The 17,597-nt window shown below is 36.2% G+C and overlaps 1 protein-coding gene across 5 annotated transcripts; it reads right to left on the bottom strand.

The window, feature by feature from the left end:
• Positions 1 to 2,446: 2,446 nt before the first annotated feature.
• LOC121629900 (calsenilin-like) lies at positions 2,447 to 16,174 on the bottom strand. 5 transcript variants are annotated; one of them, XM_041969801.1, is made up of 11 exons: positions 15,835 to 16,174; positions 13,434 to 13,608; positions 8,271 to 8,273; positions 7,653 to 7,655; positions 7,342 to 7,466; positions 4,688 to 4,757; positions 4,385 to 4,455; positions 4,175 to 4,282; positions 3,977 to 4,081; positions 3,428 to 3,490; positions 2,447 to 3,315 (listed from the first exon to the last, which is right to left on the bottom strand). In XM_041969801.1, the coding sequence occupies exons 1-11, from the start codon at positions 15,838 to 15,840 to the stop codon at positions 3,268 to 3,270; spliced, it is 777 nt and encodes a 258-aa protein (XP_041825735.1). In that variant the 5' UTR covers positions 15,841 to 16,174; the 3' UTR covers positions 2,447 to 3,267. The 5 variants fall into 5 exon arrangements, with proteins under 5 accessions (XP_041825735.1, XP_041825736.1, XP_041825737.1 ...); XM_041969802.1 differs by lacking the exon at positions 7,653 to 7,655 and having other exon boundaries at positions 15,835 to 16,173; XM_041969803.1 differs by lacking the exon at positions 8,271 to 8,273 and having other exon boundaries at positions 15,835 to 16,173.
• Positions 16,175 to 17,597: the final 1,423 nt, after the last annotated feature.

Below are 17,597 nucleotides of genomic sequence, written 5' to 3'. Positions count from 1 at the left end.
GCTCAGAGGAGGCAGCCCTGTGGCCGTAGTGGTTCCCAGACCCGTGCTTCGGCTTACCCAGGAACCCGAGCCCATACCCGGTGCCTGTGCCTCCCAGCATCCCGGCTGCTGCTGCTCCCGCCCACTTCAAGCCTTGCTTGGAGAGGCCTTTATGCTGGGAGGGAGACGCTTTGTCTTTGTCCCCGTCACCTTTGTTGCGACCCTTGAAGCTGCCTCCTCGCTTACTGTATGCAATCTGTGCACCTGGGCACAAAGTGGCTACAAGGAACATCAAAACCCAGAATGAGAGAAGCCTGTGCCGGGCAGCCATTACGGGAGAGCTGTAAACACAGAAAAATCTAAGGGTGAACAACTTAAAATTGTAAACGTGAGGCATTGATGTTGCTTTTATATAATAATGATACAGTTATTTATTTTTAATCAACTATATGAATTCAAGTTAGTGACGGGGAATTTTATCAAAGTGTTTTGGCAGCTATTCAGACTGTCTGTGGATTTACTGTCGCTGCACAAACAAAGTCACATGCTCACCACCACAAACACAACAGACATCTAGAACTATCCACATGCTCGGTTAACACTAGGATTAGCTGAGTATTATGTGATGCAAATTTTTCCTTTTGTCAGTGCATTTGTCTATCCTGGCTCTGATCAGTGTAGGTTATCCTAGGTTACAGGTTATTTACAGAAGTTACCACAAATATAATTATGTATATGTATGAAACTGTATCACCACTTTGCTGTTCTGTATCATTACGATACATGTGGAAATAAGGCTCATGTAAAGTTGACATCTGGTAAAAAAAAAAAAAAAAAAAAGAAAAAGAAAAGATTGAAAATCACATTACTTGAATATTTTTACTAAACTATCTGGACTAAATAAGAGAAAACCTTTCTAATTAGAAATGTGATAAATAGTAATACTTACTTTGATCAGTCACACAGAGATGTTATGATGCTGGAGCGGCTGTCCTTTTCTCGAACCACAACACTTAGAGTGTTGCACAGCAGCATGTTAGTTTTCATCATTTCCATACTATCATCCAGCATCCAGCAGAGCTCCTCCCTGAAACAAACACCTGCTCTGCTATTGGTTCTAGATCAGTAATACACAACACGTTCAATGTTTTTGCTGACAGCAGCATTTCTAATGTAGGTTTTCTGCCATTATTCAGCAAGTGGAAAAGCTGTTGCAAAAACAGGTCACTGTCTGCATCAGCTTTTTATGATTTTTTCTATCTTGATGTTGTAACTACAACTCCAATTCCAAAAAAGTTGGGACGATGTGTAAAATATAAATGCCTCATAAACCCATATTTTATCCCTATAGAACATCAAATGTTGAAACAGAACTGTTTTCATTTCATGGAAAATATTTACTAAATTTGAAACTAATGACTGCAACACATCTCAAAAAAGTTGGAACAGAGGCAACAGAAGGCTGGAAAAGTAATTAGCACAAATCAAAAACAGCTTGAAGACCGTTTGACAAATAATTAGGGTTAATTGGCAGCAGATCAGTAACATGATTTTGATGAAGCAGAGCCTCTTAGATATAAAGATGGGCAGATCTTCACCAATCTATGACAAACATTATCTAAAAATTGTGGAACAAGGTCAGAAAAATCCTCCTCAGCATAGCATTGAAATGACTGAGGATCCCAACATCTACTGTGTATAATATTACTAAGAGATTAAAAGAATGAGGAGGCAACAGTGCATTAAAAACAGCCACGATTCTCTACTGGAAATCATTGCATGGGCTCAGGAAGACTTCCAGAAATAACTGTCTGTGAATTAGCTGTAAATTGTTTGCAAAAAACTTCAGTTTGTCTTTGTAAATCAAGTTTTGTCACCCTGTAAAAAGGATTTGCATGGTTGTAAAAAAGATTTGTACTTGTATAGAAAAGATTAAGTGTTTTTATTTATTTATTTATTTGCAAACATCTGTTCAAAAATGCAAAATGAAAACCTGTGTGAAGTTGCAGATGCAGATTCTGGGGCATGTCTTTCTGACCTCTATCTGTTTGGATGTTGACAAGTCAAACTGTCCAATCAGAGAGCGAACGGCTTCCTGTCCTTCCACACTGCGTCCTGTTTTAATTCACATTTTATACAGTGTCCTAACTTTCTGTAATTGGGGTTGTAATAATGTTTATGTAATAATATAATATTAATCTGAATACAAAGCATGTGAGAATCTCAGCCTTCTTGTATTAAATACCAGTAAAATTACATCCCGGAAGATTTAGAACAAAATGACTGTACAATCAAAGGCGGCTATTCAGAAGGCTAAAAATAAGAAAATATGCCTCAGGCAGAGCAGGATGTGCTTTGTGTCAGAGGTTTAGAGGAGCCTCTGGAGGGTACATTTTGGAAAACAGGAGCTTTGTTGGATTTGACTTGTTTAGTAGCTATTAACAGAGTCATGCAACTGTACAGTGAGTTGTTTAAAACTTTGCTTTATTGCTTTTTTGCTTCTTCACAGTTACATACACCAACAATAATGCAACAAATTGATTATCAAATTTAAATGCTAGATATTACAATTTGCATAGGGTAGATATTATGATTCATCAAATATGTTATTTTGAATGGGACATCCCACAACTTTGTACTACTATAAATTAGTAAAAACTACATCCAAAATAAAGATGTGCATTTGGGGAGCATTTAGTATATTTAGGTTGCTTGTCACACACAGGTTGTGTGTAAAGGTAGAACATAAAACAGAAGTGATTCAGTAGGACAAACACTTGGTAAATTAGGATGTTTGTCTTCACAGGTTTAATCACACACACACACACACACACACACACACACACACACACACACGCACACACACACACACACACACACATAAAATCACAGTGCGATACAGTAACTAAATATTTTCACTTCTTCAAAATTTTAAGACCTACAAAAAACAAACAAATAAAAAATCCATAATATCTTTTTGTCTGTGTCTAAGAAGTTTGCATCACATGCTTTTTAATGTCAGAGGAACGTTCATGCAGATTCGGCCGTGATTTTATGCAAAGTAAATAAAATTAAATAAAAAGAGGTAAGACACTCATGCAAAGAAACATTTCTCTTGGTGTGATTTGGTGGACCCTGCAGATTTCTTTGCATGGAACGGTGACATAGCAGTTTATTTAAACATGTTCTTTGTGTTGCATGGCCCAGTATCTTCTGTTGAAAATAAATTACATTATTTGGGCCTGGATGTCTGGGGCTGGAAGCACTGTGCAGTGTTACCACTTTAAACTAAATGACATTTTCAAAGAGCTGCATGGAAGCCATTATACTTTCATCCTGTTGAGAAAAGAACAGAAATACAACAAAAACCAACGTAAAAAATAAAAGAAAACCTATCAACTTAGACAATTACAATGTGTTAAATATTTATAGGTAATGTGAGATTTACCTTTTGGCAGGTTTCTATGAATTCCTCTATTGTCACCACTCCGTCTCTGTTTCGATCCATTTTCTAGCATAAAAATGATGTAAATGTGACAGTTTATGGATCAAACATGCGAAATTGAACACTTTCATTAACAATAACTGATGAAGTTTTTCGTGACGTGTTTCATGAGCTTAGTAGGTATCACGGATCAACAGTTAAGACTCATTATTATTATTATTATTATTTTATTGTACTTATGAGGACAAATAAAAAGAAGAAAAACAACAGTAATACCATCCAGTAACAGGTGCTATGCACAATGCCACTAAGGCTGTATCTTGGCTTGAGAACCTCAATTTAGAGATTTTAAAGGTAATTTTTTGTTGCAGCATCATAACCCTTACTTTCTGTTAAAGTTGAGTTTTAAATTTTATTTAGCCTAAAAGCTGAACTGAAAAACAGTATATGCAATGAGTACAAAACAAACAAAATGAAAAAATAAAACCACACGCACATTAATTATTAAATTGCAGGATACTGTGATATAGACTTCGTAGTTTTGTGGATTACCTGGAAGAATTTCTCCACATGCTCAAAGGGAGAATCATCCCGAACACTGGGTAAAGTGTACCTGCCCATCATGTCGTAAATGGATGTCATTATTGCCAACATTTCCTGCAGGAAAAAAAACAGCTGTCAGACACTAAATAATTTTACATTTTTTTCTCAGAACTTGAGGAAAAATTTGATTTTTTTTATTTACTCAACCTCCTTAGTGATATAGCCATCCTTGTTGATGTCATATAGATTAAAAGCCCAACGAAGTTTCTCTGTCACAGAGCCTCGAAGCAATACCGACAATCCTAATACAAAGTCCTGCAAATGTAATTAAAGATTATGTGTTAGCTAACTGTGGCAAAAATCCTTGGTCTGAAAACAGTTTGATAGCATCCAGCAAACAAGTCCTGATGTACTCACCTCAAATCGGATGGAACCATTTCTGTCCATGTCAAATGCGTTGAACAAGAAATGTGCGTATGTGGTGGCGTCTGAGAACAAATAATGAATAAAGGATTGAAACTGAACAGCAAACAGTCTAATTATTTTTTAAACAAATAACTTGGATTTTCTTATGATCTGATTATGATTTTCAGTCAGAAACATTTACTGGTTTTCCAATGCTGCTTTTGGAACAAGTAGTAAATTTTTAAAGAAATTACATTAAAATATCATTATATTTGTTTATTTATTTATAGTTTTCACTGCAATATTATACTATACCTCCTTGTGGGAAGAACTGTGAATAGATGGATTTGAAAGTTTCTTCATCCACTAACCCGCTAGGACATTCCTATTGGGCATAAACAAACAAAAAAAAGACTAATTCAGTAAATGCATAAAATCAAGATTTGATCAGAGCAGAGTGAAAGTTTTGAGGGGTTTTATGTGGCCCTGAGTTGATGCTTAATACTTACTTGTAATTACCTGTACATGTGTACAATGGTTGCCATGGCTATTTTGTGTTATTCTAAAGCATCATTAGTGCACATCCTAAGAAATAAAAGCAATATGTTTCGAAGCTGCAATATGCAAGTGACATGAAGCGGTGTAGAGATCAATCTGGCCAGTGTCACAATTTTCATTGTCTGTCTCATTATACTTAATTTAACAATGAAACTTTATCTGATGCTTTTTGTTTGATTATTTTTTATTTCTTTATTATAATTGTTTTTAAAGTTTATACCTCAATGTGATCACCATAACCATAACAAACATTTTTCTGACCTCAGAAATCGTGACTAGAATCAAAACCCTGAAGCCTGCCTTCAAAGCTGCCCTTTTGTCCTTAATGTACATCCACATGTGATCTTTACAATAGCATCATTTTTAAAAATAACGTGCAATTTTGTGTGTCCACATACAACTGCAAAAAAGGTATATAGCTTTGTTTAATGTACATCAAAGCAAAATTAAGGGATTTGCAACCCACTAAAAACAAACTATTTTATTTATAATCGATTATGAAAAACATCAACTGTTGCGACATTTTATACTTTAAAAAAATATGAGCTTATCTTTTAATTTAATGAACAGTCAGCATAGCAGGCAGAGCATTGCAGCACCTGTCTCTTCCATTATGAAGCCATGTTGTAATAAATTCAGTATGTAATGAAGTGTTGTCTTGCAGAAAACATTTGGAAAATGCTGTAATTTGCATATGTTGCTCTGAAATCTGAATTCCTTTCAGCATTGACAGTACCGTTTTTGCCAGTTCCATAGGCGCTAATACATCCCCATCAGAGACGCAGGCTTTTTGAACTGAAGGCTGAAAAGAATTACAGATATAAAATTGTAATTCTTTGTAAATAAGCTGAAATAAGTAAGTAAAGGGCGGGATGGCTCAGTGGGTAGAGTGGTCTTCCTGTAACCCAAGGGTTGCTGGTTCGATCCCGACCCAAAGAGCTCATGTCTCAGTGCCCCTGAGCAAGACACCAAATCCCTAATTGCTCCTGATGGGTCGTGGTTGAGCTGCCTTGCATGGCATCTTCCGCCATCAGTGTGTGAATGTGTGTGAATTGGTGAATGTGACATATATGTAAAGCACTTTGGGTATAGTACAGACCATTTACCATAAGTAAGAAGTTTAAAGCAAAATCAACATGAGCGAATAGAAAATAAAGGGAGTCTAATAGATATTAAAGAAAAATAAATATTTTTAGAAAAATGTAAAGAAAAAAAGTTAGTTATAAAAATGCAGTGATTTCCATGACAGAATTATTACTTTTGTACCTCCTGAGTGTTTGAAGATCATGATCATCCAATGTTGAATTTTGGCTCCGTTCCTTGTGCACAAATATGTCTCCAGATTCTTTGAATCTTATAATGATATTATATACTGTAGATGATAAATATTTGCAATTTTATATTGAGAAACATTATTCTGAAATTTGAGGCACAGTTTGTTGCAGACTGCTGAACCTTGTCTTTTCTTTAAAGAGACTCTGCCTCTCTAAGGTGCTCTTTCTACAACCACATCCTGTTACTGACTTGTTGTAAATTAACCTGATTAGCTGTGACACATTTCTTCACCTGTGTCTTATAATCACTACTTTGTCAGCCTTTGGCTTCCACCTCACACCCTTATGACACACGTTGCTGCAATCAGGTTCAAAATAAGCAAACATTTTACATAAAATAATAAAACGTCTAACTTATAACATTTCATAGTTGTCCAATTGTGAATAAAATGTTGGTTTATAAGATTTATAAATCATTACATTATTTTTATGTTTTACATTCTTTTTTAATCCATTATGGGTCGTGGGTAAGCTGGAGCCTATCCCAGCATTTTAACAGGTGAGAGGCAGGGTACACCCTGGACAGTCCATCGCAGGGCCAACACAGATAGGGACGTACAACCATTCACACACAAACCTAACATGCATGTCAGAGCCAGAGAACCTGGAGAGAATCCATGCATTCACAGGGAGAACATGCAAACTCCACACAGGAAGGCCACCGCCCCCCCAGCTGAGGCTCGAACCAGCAACCTTCCTGCTGTGAGGCTGTGGTGATGACCACCACACCACCATGCAGCCCCTTATATTTTACGGATTTTGACAATTGTTTGGAGCTGGTGTTGTACATCAAACTGTAAAATTATAATCTCAACATGGTCTCCACTTCTTTCCCTTTACTTATTTATTAATTAAAGAATCTGAGTACCCCCACACAAAGATAACAAATTTGCTTTTGTTCTGCCAAATTTTACAAACAAGGCATTTTTGGAAAAAGTAACACCAACTCATATAACTGCTGAATATCTCTGCAGTGCGATCAGAGATAAATATTGGCAAAATCATAACTAAAACAGAACCCCTTGAGAAGTTCATTCAAAGAGGAGCTTCTTGTGAATGTGTTGATTGCTTCCATACATTTTTGAAGCCTCTGTAAAGTGACTGGAGCTCCTTCCTGGTGAACTGGGTCTGGGCTTGGAGCTGCTCAAGGCCTTCTGGTTGATGACGCACCATGGAAAGTTCGAGGTCACTGTCACTGCTGTCTGTCGCATGGAAACAGAGAAAACAGGGGAAAGTAGGGACGAAGGGAGAAAGAAAAGAGGGAGGAAACACCAGTAAGACAATAACAGAAGAAAAAAAAAAGGACAGGGGTAGAGCTGAAAATATAGGACAATAAAAAGGATAATAAACACACACACACAGGGACAAAAAAACAAAAAAACACTCACCATCTTTAAAAAAAAAGTAAATTGGAAAACCATAATGGAGACATAAAAGAAAGACAGGAGGGACAAGGAGACGGGTGGGGGATATAGTGTAAGAAGAATGAACATTTTCAGACAACAGCATGACATTGAAAAATAAGAGGGAATGAAGTAGGATTTTACTTTAAAGAAAAGATAAAGAGGACAAAAACAAGGAACTTGGAACAAGCATGAACATAGGAAAAAAAAAAAAAGATAGTAATTGGGGCACAGGACTTTCCAGGGACTAATTTCCTTCCTCTCTGTGGACACTTTGCAGTCAAACTGTTTAAAATACTCATTTGGCACTTCACTCTGCTTTCTGATCATAACAGGTTAACTCCACTGTGAGCAACAAATATAGACCCCATTATTATTACTGGTACTAAATACCAGTAAGACTTTACATTTTGGTTCACATTAAACCAGCAGTAAATATGTGATTTTGGTGACTGCGTTTCACAGGTAGATGTCCACAGAAAGCAAGGCTGGGTTATAGTGAAAGTGTTGCACTTATAGCTCAGATATAAAGGGAGATTAATCTAACTAAGGAGTATTAATCTGAATAATATTGTACAGAAGAATACCCCTATAGGTACTCACCGTCTTTACAATAATGTCACATAAACAGAGATAAAAGAAAAGAGAGGGATGAGGTAATGAAGGAATAAGAGAGGAAAAACAAATTTAAAAGATTGTTAATATATTTGAAAATACAATTTTTGCACAATAAACTTTTAAAGAAAAGGTGCACTTATCTTAAATGTGCCAATATTCATTAAAAACAAATCATTTTTAGAAAAATTTACTAAATCACTTGAAAAAAACATAGTTAGTCAGAATAAAAAAGGACAAATGTTAAACTATGTTCACTTGACATAAATTCAGCAAAATGTTTCCCCAAAGTTGGGAAAGTAAAGATGCAAACACTGAAAATGTTAAAAATGCTTAAAGAAAGGTGAAACATCTCACTAAATTAAGTTAAAAAACCATTTCCAGAAAACAAGTTTGTAATAAAATCAACATATTTGTGAAAAGAATAAGCTCATAAAGAAAATCCAGGTTTGCTAATACAGATAATTACACACAAAAAAAAAAAAAAAAAAAGTTTTTGTAAGACATGGATGCCTCCTCAAAGCTTAAGACGAATGGACACAGGTCAGTATTAGTATTTGAGGACATGGCTTGACCTGAAACGTCTCTGAATGATATTTTCAGGTTTTGAAGTAAAATATATTGCTATAGGATGTCATATTTTTCATGGGTCCTGCTCATTTTTATTATTACCATTTTTAATTTATTTAGTTTTAAATATGTTGTCAAATGCAATTCTGCATGTATAACAAGAATAAAGCATGTGAATATGGAGTCTGGTGCTAATCTGGCCTCTGCAGTATACAGGACTGAAAATGTGATGCATTTTGAAAGAAAAACCACAAAAAAATATAAAAAAAACATGAACTATGAGAAGCTGAAAATCTATATCAAGCAGGAATGTTATTCAGTAAGGAGGTAAATATGACCTTTATTCTTAAAAATGTTGCTTGAATCAAATTTAAAATCAGCTTATATTCTTTTATTTTAATAAAGCAACTAAATATTTCTGTTTAAAAATCTAACATCTTGTAATTTCAGTAGTTTAAATTTAATGGCATATTTGAATTATTTGAAAGCCAGAACTTTCTTCTATTTCTTTTCTTAATAAAAGGAGGGCCCAAATAGATGCAACTTTTACTGAGATGTATTCCTGCCAGTAATTATAGGAGGAATAATTCTATTTAACAAAGCGTTGCTCAAGACCTGACAACATATAAACCTCTTCTTTAATATTTCATGCTCTGTCTAACAATGAATACTTAATTGCTGAGACATTATTTTCTAAACAAAATCAAATAACACAGAACGAGAAACTTATTAGTTTTATCCTACTCTTACCTTCCATTGACAAAACATCACAAATCCCAAATTGTTTAAGTACAACAACAAATAGTCCAACAACAACTGCAATGGCAATTATTTCCATGCCATCCAACCCCATGGCTGGCTTCTATCAGATATCACTTCTCCAAAAGCCCAAAACTGATGAATCTGACGGAGCAGCTTGCATCTACAAACATCACCTCCTTCATCCAGCGACTTCCTTCATTTATTTGAGCTATTGTACTCGCATCAGCAGTTATTACTTGACTTAAGCCACTGACCAGCAAGGATAAAGAGATAATCGAGTGGCTGCAGAGCATCCTCCTTTTTAGGTCCAAAGTCCTTTGTGCATTAATAAAAAGAGATACTCCCTCAAATCATCCAAAGTTGTTATCTTCTCTTGCAGACGACCGATCTATCTTTCTCAGCATTATTTCACATCTTGGTTATTTTAGGATCAACTCAGGGCTCCACATCCAAATTACTCCATCTCCCTTTCATTCTATCCTGAGCAGCTAGTGTATAGCTACACATGTTTTTGAGGGTGTTGGGGTGTGAGTGGAAGGGTTTTTACTAGAGGAATTTCTTTACTAATAGCTTGTGATTGGCAATCGAATCTGTCTTTATTTGCCTCGTCATTTCAGGGATGCAAAATCTGTAAAACCAAGCATTGATCTGCATCTGCTGATGGCTGGGATATAACAGCACTTAAAGTAAATGAGTCTGCCCTACCCTGCATGGCGCTGCTTGTGACTCCAGAGTGATACTTACATGTGAGAAGTAAGATAGAACCTGACAAACCATGCAACACTCTGTCTTTAAAAAGTGCTTATTAGGTGCTTTATAGAAGCATAATAAAGATGCAGTGAGTTGCATCCATGGTGCAGAGACTCACTTCAAAGATAAATAATATTATCATGAGATTCTGTAAAATGCTAAAAAAAAAAAATGTTACTTGGGTGGGGGTGTAAACAGACTTTTTCTAAAGTTGTTCTTCTGTAGAGTCTTTGATCATGTTGTGTTGAAGGATAATAAAAGTTAGGAAGACTGAGTAGAGTTCACAACTGATGAGTCTGCAAAGCATAATGGACATAAGGGTGGTGAGCAAATCAGCTATAAAGAGTGGAAATATTGGCATGTGAACAGGCAGAGTGAGTGGGCTATGCATGCATTTTAATGGTACATTTATGTAACAGAGATAACCAGTGAATAAAAATTAAACAATAACTAATGAACTGGGAAATCATACACAAAATTTCAAAACTACAGCATAATAGATCATCAAATGTCAATGTAGGAGGTAAATACTGAGAACTTGATTGCCATAAAAACTGCAACATTATGCTGTTTAATGCACCTTAAGTGCTGATCTACCTTGTCCTTCTATTAAATACTAGAGGCAATGCAACCATCAGCCTCATCATCAGCCTTTAATGATCGTTGTGAGAGCAGCATTAAAGCTCAGACTACACAAACCCATCAATCACAAGCAGTTGCTTCTCCTTAGCAAGTTTAATTTTCTTAGCTCACAGCTTTTTCCATGCTGTTTTTTTCTTCTTCTTTTTTTGATTGGTTTTAAGGCCTCGTTAATCAGTTTGACAAAATTAAACATTGTTCCTAAATGGGCACAGCTAACAGTAATTACCTAAGAAAACAAAGTGAGGCTATTACTGTCACCATGAATGCCAATTTTTTTAACAGTATATTGCATGTAGGTTTCACAAAGGAGGCTTCATCTTGCTTGACCTCTCTGTCTCTACATGGAAAATGTAAATATAATTGTTTGTTTTGTACATCTGCCAAAGAAATGTGCGAATACATCCTACGGCTTCCATGCCGGGTCAGGTGGAAGCCAATGATTCGCTGTGGCGACCCCTGAAGGGAAAAGCCAAAAGGAAATCGAACAGGAACTTGAATGTTGTCACATATACAGCGGTCAGCCACAACATTAAAACCATCCATCCATTTTGTGTCTCTACCTAATCCAACTTCCTGGAGCTTATCCCAGACAAGAGGCAGGGTATACCCTGTGCAGGTCGCCAGTCAATCACAGAGATAAACACAAACTCCAGGACTAATTTAGAATTGGTAATTCCCAAACATGCATGTTATTTGGCTGTTGGACAGAGCCAGAGTAAAAATAAAGCATGAAGTTAGCACAGAAGAGTCCTTGTTGAATTTTAAACCAGGGATGTCTTTGCCAGCCACCATGTGAATCACCACAGCGTGCACCTCTCTATCTATTACTGATAGGTGTAAATGCTAAAAAACCTGCACCGTGGCATTTATCTGGATGCTACATTTAACACTTGCCACTTAAACATTTTTTGCAAACCACTTATTCCCTGACTGGTCAGGTGGTTATAATGATATGGCTGATATATGCTTAAAGTATGAGGTAATTACATGACAAACTTAATTTAAGAGGTCAGAGGTTATAAAAATGTTATACAAATGCTCCATTTAGACAAAAAATTTTAATCTGAAAAAAAAAACTTTTATATGAGTATAATGTATTTGTGAGTCATCAGCTTTCTATTTCATCTCCCACAATGACATACAACACATCACACATTGCTTGCAGTGTTGATAACTTGCTGCTTTGTGTGAGATTTAGCCCTTATAAATTACATTTGTTTCAGGTTAATCTATTGACAATGTGAGACAGCAGTGCATCTATCTGTGCAGTAACAGAATGAGTGCAAAGCACCCTCTACTGCAGACAAAGAGTGGAGCAGGCGATATGCAGGTGCTATAATGTCTACCCACCACCAGGTGGTGATGACACTGTTGTAAAATATGATGACGGTAGTATGGTTAAGCATTAATACATAGCTTGATTTATGATAAAAATTAGACTGCTGAGGGATTAGAAGAAAAAGTCTAAGTATGTTGTAATTGACTGGGATGCATTAGTGGGAAGATGCTAGCGGTTTAGTATTGAATATTCTTCTAATGAAGATTTGCTTATAAATAAAACATTATTATTGCCTAAGCCCAGTATAGGGGAATGGTATAGTTTATACTGTTTGCAGGCTAAATGCTTTCTCTGTGATGGCCATCAGATGATTTGTATTGCTCTGTTTTCCTGTGCAAGGCACATGGCCATCTGTTTGTTGGCTGAAAGAAATTTCAGCAGCAAATGGGAGCAGATGAGAACAGCAAGTCAGCAAGAGAAATCTGCCTCATGTATTTTTCTTAAAATGAATTTAAATGGAAAATATTAAAGTTAATAAAATCAATAGAAAATGTGATCTTGCTTGAAAAGACTAACAAAAGTTAGTGTTAGAATGTTTGCAAAGAAGGGCAATGCCAATCATTTGGTAAACATGGGAAAAAGGGGCATCTATATCTAAAAAATATGTTCTTACATACTTTTTATGTCAGCATGTCATCTGTCATTGTTTAGGTATATGTATAAATAAAAAAAGAACAAGTACTTAGTACGTCTATATTAAGAAAGTGAAAGAATAAGCAGTAAAAACAAAGAGAGATAATAAAAGGTTGGGTGTGCTACAAACTCAGCAGGCAAAACATCATTGATCCATTCATTGTCAGATTAACTGCTGAAGTAAAGTGACATTAAGTGCTAGCAGACAGATATCACTGTAAGCAGTGAAAGGAAGGAAGGTGGGCATGGAATTTTAAATGTAGAAAGATGAGGCAGATGCTGTAAAATTCATGTAATCTGCAGCACGTGGGACTAAAAGCATGCAGGGCTACTGTATTAATCCTGCTCTGGTCTCCCAGTACCCCTGCTGTCAAATACCATCATGCAGATACTAAACATCTTGTTCTGCTGTTCAGGATGTTAATTTGGCGGTGTGTCCGTTCCTGAGCCTCTACCTGGCCCCTGTTGTGTGGTGCTGGCGATTATCCACTTGACAAGGCAGCACTTCATCAGCGATTTCCGTGAGAGCCGTGGTCTCTGCCATTTGGAGTCCTCCGTCTGTCCGCCTGGGTTTGGATCTTTGCCATTGGCATCTGGCAGCAAATCGCCGTCCACTGCCTTCTTGTCTGCCTGAGGGAGACAAAAACAAATTATCCTCTGAGTAAAAGAAGAACAGCTCTTTAGAGACACAAGTAGACCTTGAGATGCTTTTAAAGCTTTAACCATCTTAGACCAGGAGAAGAAAACAGAAAAGGAGACACGCATGTTGTGTAATCACTTTCAGTAGCTTCCGTTATCTTTTTTTTTTGTTGTTGTTGTTGTGCTGTGGTCTCTCTCTTGAATTGCCCAAACTATTATTTTTAGTATTTGATTTTAGTTAATAATGGCATTTCATTGAATGCTTAAGTGGAAGCAACAGGAAGTCATCACACAACATCCACATGTGGACACAACACAATATCTCCTGCAGGTTTTTAATGATGTTTCTCTCTTCTGCATAACGTAAAATCACACAGCCACATCCATATGACCCCCACTCTAAAGTTGGTCACCTATTTTGCCATCTTGGCTAAAACAAGGTTATTTGGTTTTGCAGAGATGACAAAGGCTGATATCATTTTCAGGTTATATTGAGGTGAAACACAAGATGGACAAGCATTCTTTAATACACTCAAACAGATAGACTAAAACTGCTCTGTTCTTGGCTAATATAATACATAAATACTTAGTCTGTATTATTGTGGTATTTTTTAATATGAAAGACAAGGTCTAAACTCTTTATTTGAAAAAGAAGGAAAAAAATAGAAAGGGGTATCAGTTACTTTTCTGGGAACGACTGCTTTCAAGATCTCATGTTCCCAGTTACTTTCACCATGATTTCTTCTCGACTTACATCAGATAATCATTCAGTGTTTCCATATTTGGACATACTTCTGCTATAAAGTTTACATTTCCAAGTTTAAATACTGCAACTGATCTGATGTGAAATAATACATCTGCAATAGTTTTGCTTTTGTGTGTTTGGTTCTTTTTCCATCCTGTATAATTTGTTTCATTTTTAGGCTCTATCCTTGTGTTGGATTGCCCTGCAGAGCATGTGTCTACTCAGAGCCTCTGTCTGCAATATTGCACAATTTATGTCAAGTACAAAATTACATACGCTTGTAGATTTAGATTTGATGTGTCCATGTTAATTCTTTCCTTTCATTTAGCTCTTTTGTTTATTAGAATATTTCTTTAGTTAGATATTTCACCGGGTTTTCTTGACTTCTTTTCAGTCATCCTCTCATACTCAAACTTTACCTCTTAAGTTTTTTACTGGTGACGATGTGTTGTTTGAAGGAAATGGCTTTCTGTACTGTATGAGGAGCTCCTCAGTCCCCTTGGTAGCTTATCTGAATATGGAGCATGTACCAACCAGAATGTCCCTCAATAATTCACACTCCTTAAAAATGCATCAATAAAAGATCAGAGTTACAGCTGCCTTGCTGAGGTGTATGATGACTTTGACTTTGTGAATAATGACCAATGCTACACTTTATGAACAAAGTGAAACACCACATGAAAAGTAACATACATGCACAAACACGTAGCCATGCCAGTCACACAATCACACTTAAAAATTCATGACTACACAATGAAGTGCATAGAGAATTCTCATGCATATATGCAGCACAGATCCTGACTTGTCTGTAAAAGGATTTTTCAGTGTCTTCTCAGAAAGCTTATTTTGGCTCTACAAATATTCATGTTTTCATCGATATCTTTTATTGTCATGAGAGTTTTTATGCTAAATAAAATGCATCAACTCAGTTAGAAATCAGGACTTGAGAAGCTGTCATATTTTCTGCAACAGTTTGCAGTTTTAAGGTTGAGAAGAGAAGGTGATTTGGAAAGCCAAAGAAGCATCTGTACTCTACGGTGAAAAGCTCCATGTGATCATCTAAATCATCATGAACACTGAGGTAAACAAACCTCTACTAATTTCCACATATGTCACCTTTCTGCACACAAACAGTTATCCTCATGCTTTCTGTCTATTCATCATATCCCAGATTTTGGATGTGTTGCTTGTACAACTTCTTTGCCTGAATCTTTTTGACAATAGTTAAATAAAAATTTGAATGGCAGAACTTTAACTCATGGCTTAATTTTTAATTGCAGCAGCTCTTGACACATACCACAAAGTGCATGCTACTAAAATGTTTTATGAAGCATCCAAGCTGCTATATTCTTCTTTGCCTGCTGAGAAATTAGAAAGTAACTTAAAAGTTGCACAGATACAATTATTTTGTTTAAGGTTGTTAGTTTAGTAGTGAGCAAATTAAAGCATGGAGTGATAAATGCTTACTGTACCTGCATTGTGTCTGGATCTCTGATGCTGCTTTGAAGAAAAGTCGCTGCAACCCTCACGCGCTCCTCAAACGACCCTCAGTGAGCAGCAGCAGCAGCCTGCACAGACAGAGAGACAGCAGATGAAGGAGGAGCAGAGCTGCTCAGTGTCCTGTGTTCACACGATGAGCAGAGGATAAACACCATAAAACTATAATCGTCATGTGCTGACGCAGTCTACAAGCTGAAAACTGAAGAAAAATTATTCTGTCAGTGGGCTGCAGGAAGGTCGTGTTCTTTAGCAGATACAGAAAGTACACGAGCTGCTCTCAACAAGTGAAGGGGAGGCAAACAATTTATAGAGCTGAAGAGGGAGCGTGTTGTGGATGAGGTGTTTACATCGTGACAAGTGTTATTAGCTGCTTCAGACATATTATAACCTACAGTCGATATATAAGACCAGACTCAGACAGCGTCGCTCTCTGAAGAAATAAAGAAGCTCGGTGTTTCCTGCCCAAATAATAACAAAAAGATTATTATATTTACAGCGCCCACATCAACATAGAGGACAGCCCTGCATGTAAGCTTCAGAGAATTTCTCACTTTTCTTTAAAAATTGTTAGTGGTGGAAAAGTTTGGTGTTTCACTCTCTCCTGTTGTCAAAAATAAAGTGACTAAAAAATGTCAGCATGTTGCGATTTTTTGGCGTTTGTGAGATGTAAAATCATAATCAAGATTTGGGATACAATTCATTATTTTGCAGACAAAAATATGAATAAAAAACAAAAATAACTAACTAAATAAACAGAACATATGAATTATCTATGGTTTATTGTGTTTTCGTTTCCTAGAGTGAATCTAGGTGATGTTGATTGTTTTATTCCTGCCAAATATCCTGAGACATTAACACAAACTAAAATACAACAAAATCTCAAACCGTGAAAGAAAAACGTTTTACATTAAACCTTCCTGTAAACAACCAAAGAGAACATGTTTCATTCATTTATTGTTTTTGGATGTGTTAAGTTTCCTAAAATTTGAATTTGTTTCACTTTTTTATTCTGTTTTGTTTGGTTGAGTTTTTTTTCCTTTTTTTTCTTTTTTTGGTTGTTTGTGATCAGGATCTGTTGGTATGTTTTCTAAATGTGTTTTCTGCAACAAATTCCCTTTTCCAAGTTGTAACATTGCATAGTCAAAAGCTCCTCAACTTAATATTCAACTTTAGCGTCAATCTCCAAAACACAGGGAACTGTTAGCAACATCAACAGTTAACACAGACCATGAAAAGAAATTGGAGGGAAGGAGAAGAATAGACATTTGACCAGTTTGGCATTTGCTGGGGTTTTTTTTTTTTTATATGTTTTGTTTGGGTTGAAAGAAAATGCACAATAAAATGCAGTTTGTTTGTTTGTACTAAAACCTTTCACACTGCCATGATGACACATCCTGCAACTGTTATTTTACCAAAGCAGGTGAAAGGTGTGTTTTAAAGGAATCTTGTATGCTCAAAACTGGCTCCATGTGTCAGTATGAAACAAGTTGTTACTGAGAACAGGTTGTTTTCTGAAATATTGTGGTAATGAAAGGCAGTATTTACTGAAATGTTAAGTTTTCAAAATGAATTGTTTTCTAACATTTTAGACATCATATTTTCTTAAACATGCTTTGTTTATGTATGATTGCTATGCGTCTTTTTGCAACTCTGAGCCACTCCATAAACCTCAGAAAACAGGCTGCATGAGGCCTCTGGGACCACAGCAGGGTGACAACGTCGTTTTGACTTTTTT

This window comes from Melanotaenia boesemani, chromosome 19 (assembly GCF_017639745.1).
Source record: "Melanotaenia boesemani isolate fMelBoe1 chromosome 19, fMelBoe1.pri, whole genome shotgun sequence".
In the NCBI taxonomy this organism is placed as follows: Eukaryota; Metazoa; Chordata; class Actinopteri; order Atheriniformes; family Melanotaeniidae; genus Melanotaenia; species Melanotaenia boesemani.
This window is presented reverse-complemented; position numbering and strand designations above follow the sequence as displayed.

Bases quoted from the DNA above. Each gene is read 5' to 3' on its own strand.
- LOC121629900 (XM_041969801.1), bottom strand. The intron at 4,456-4,687 runs GTATAGTATAAT...ATTTGTTCTCAG, and splicing joins ACAGTTCTTCCCACAAGGAG to ACGCCACCACATACGCACAT. The intron at 3,316-3,427 runs GTAAATCTCACA...TTTTCTCAACAG, and splicing joins TCATAGAAACCTGCCAAAAG to GATGAAAGTATAATGGCTTC.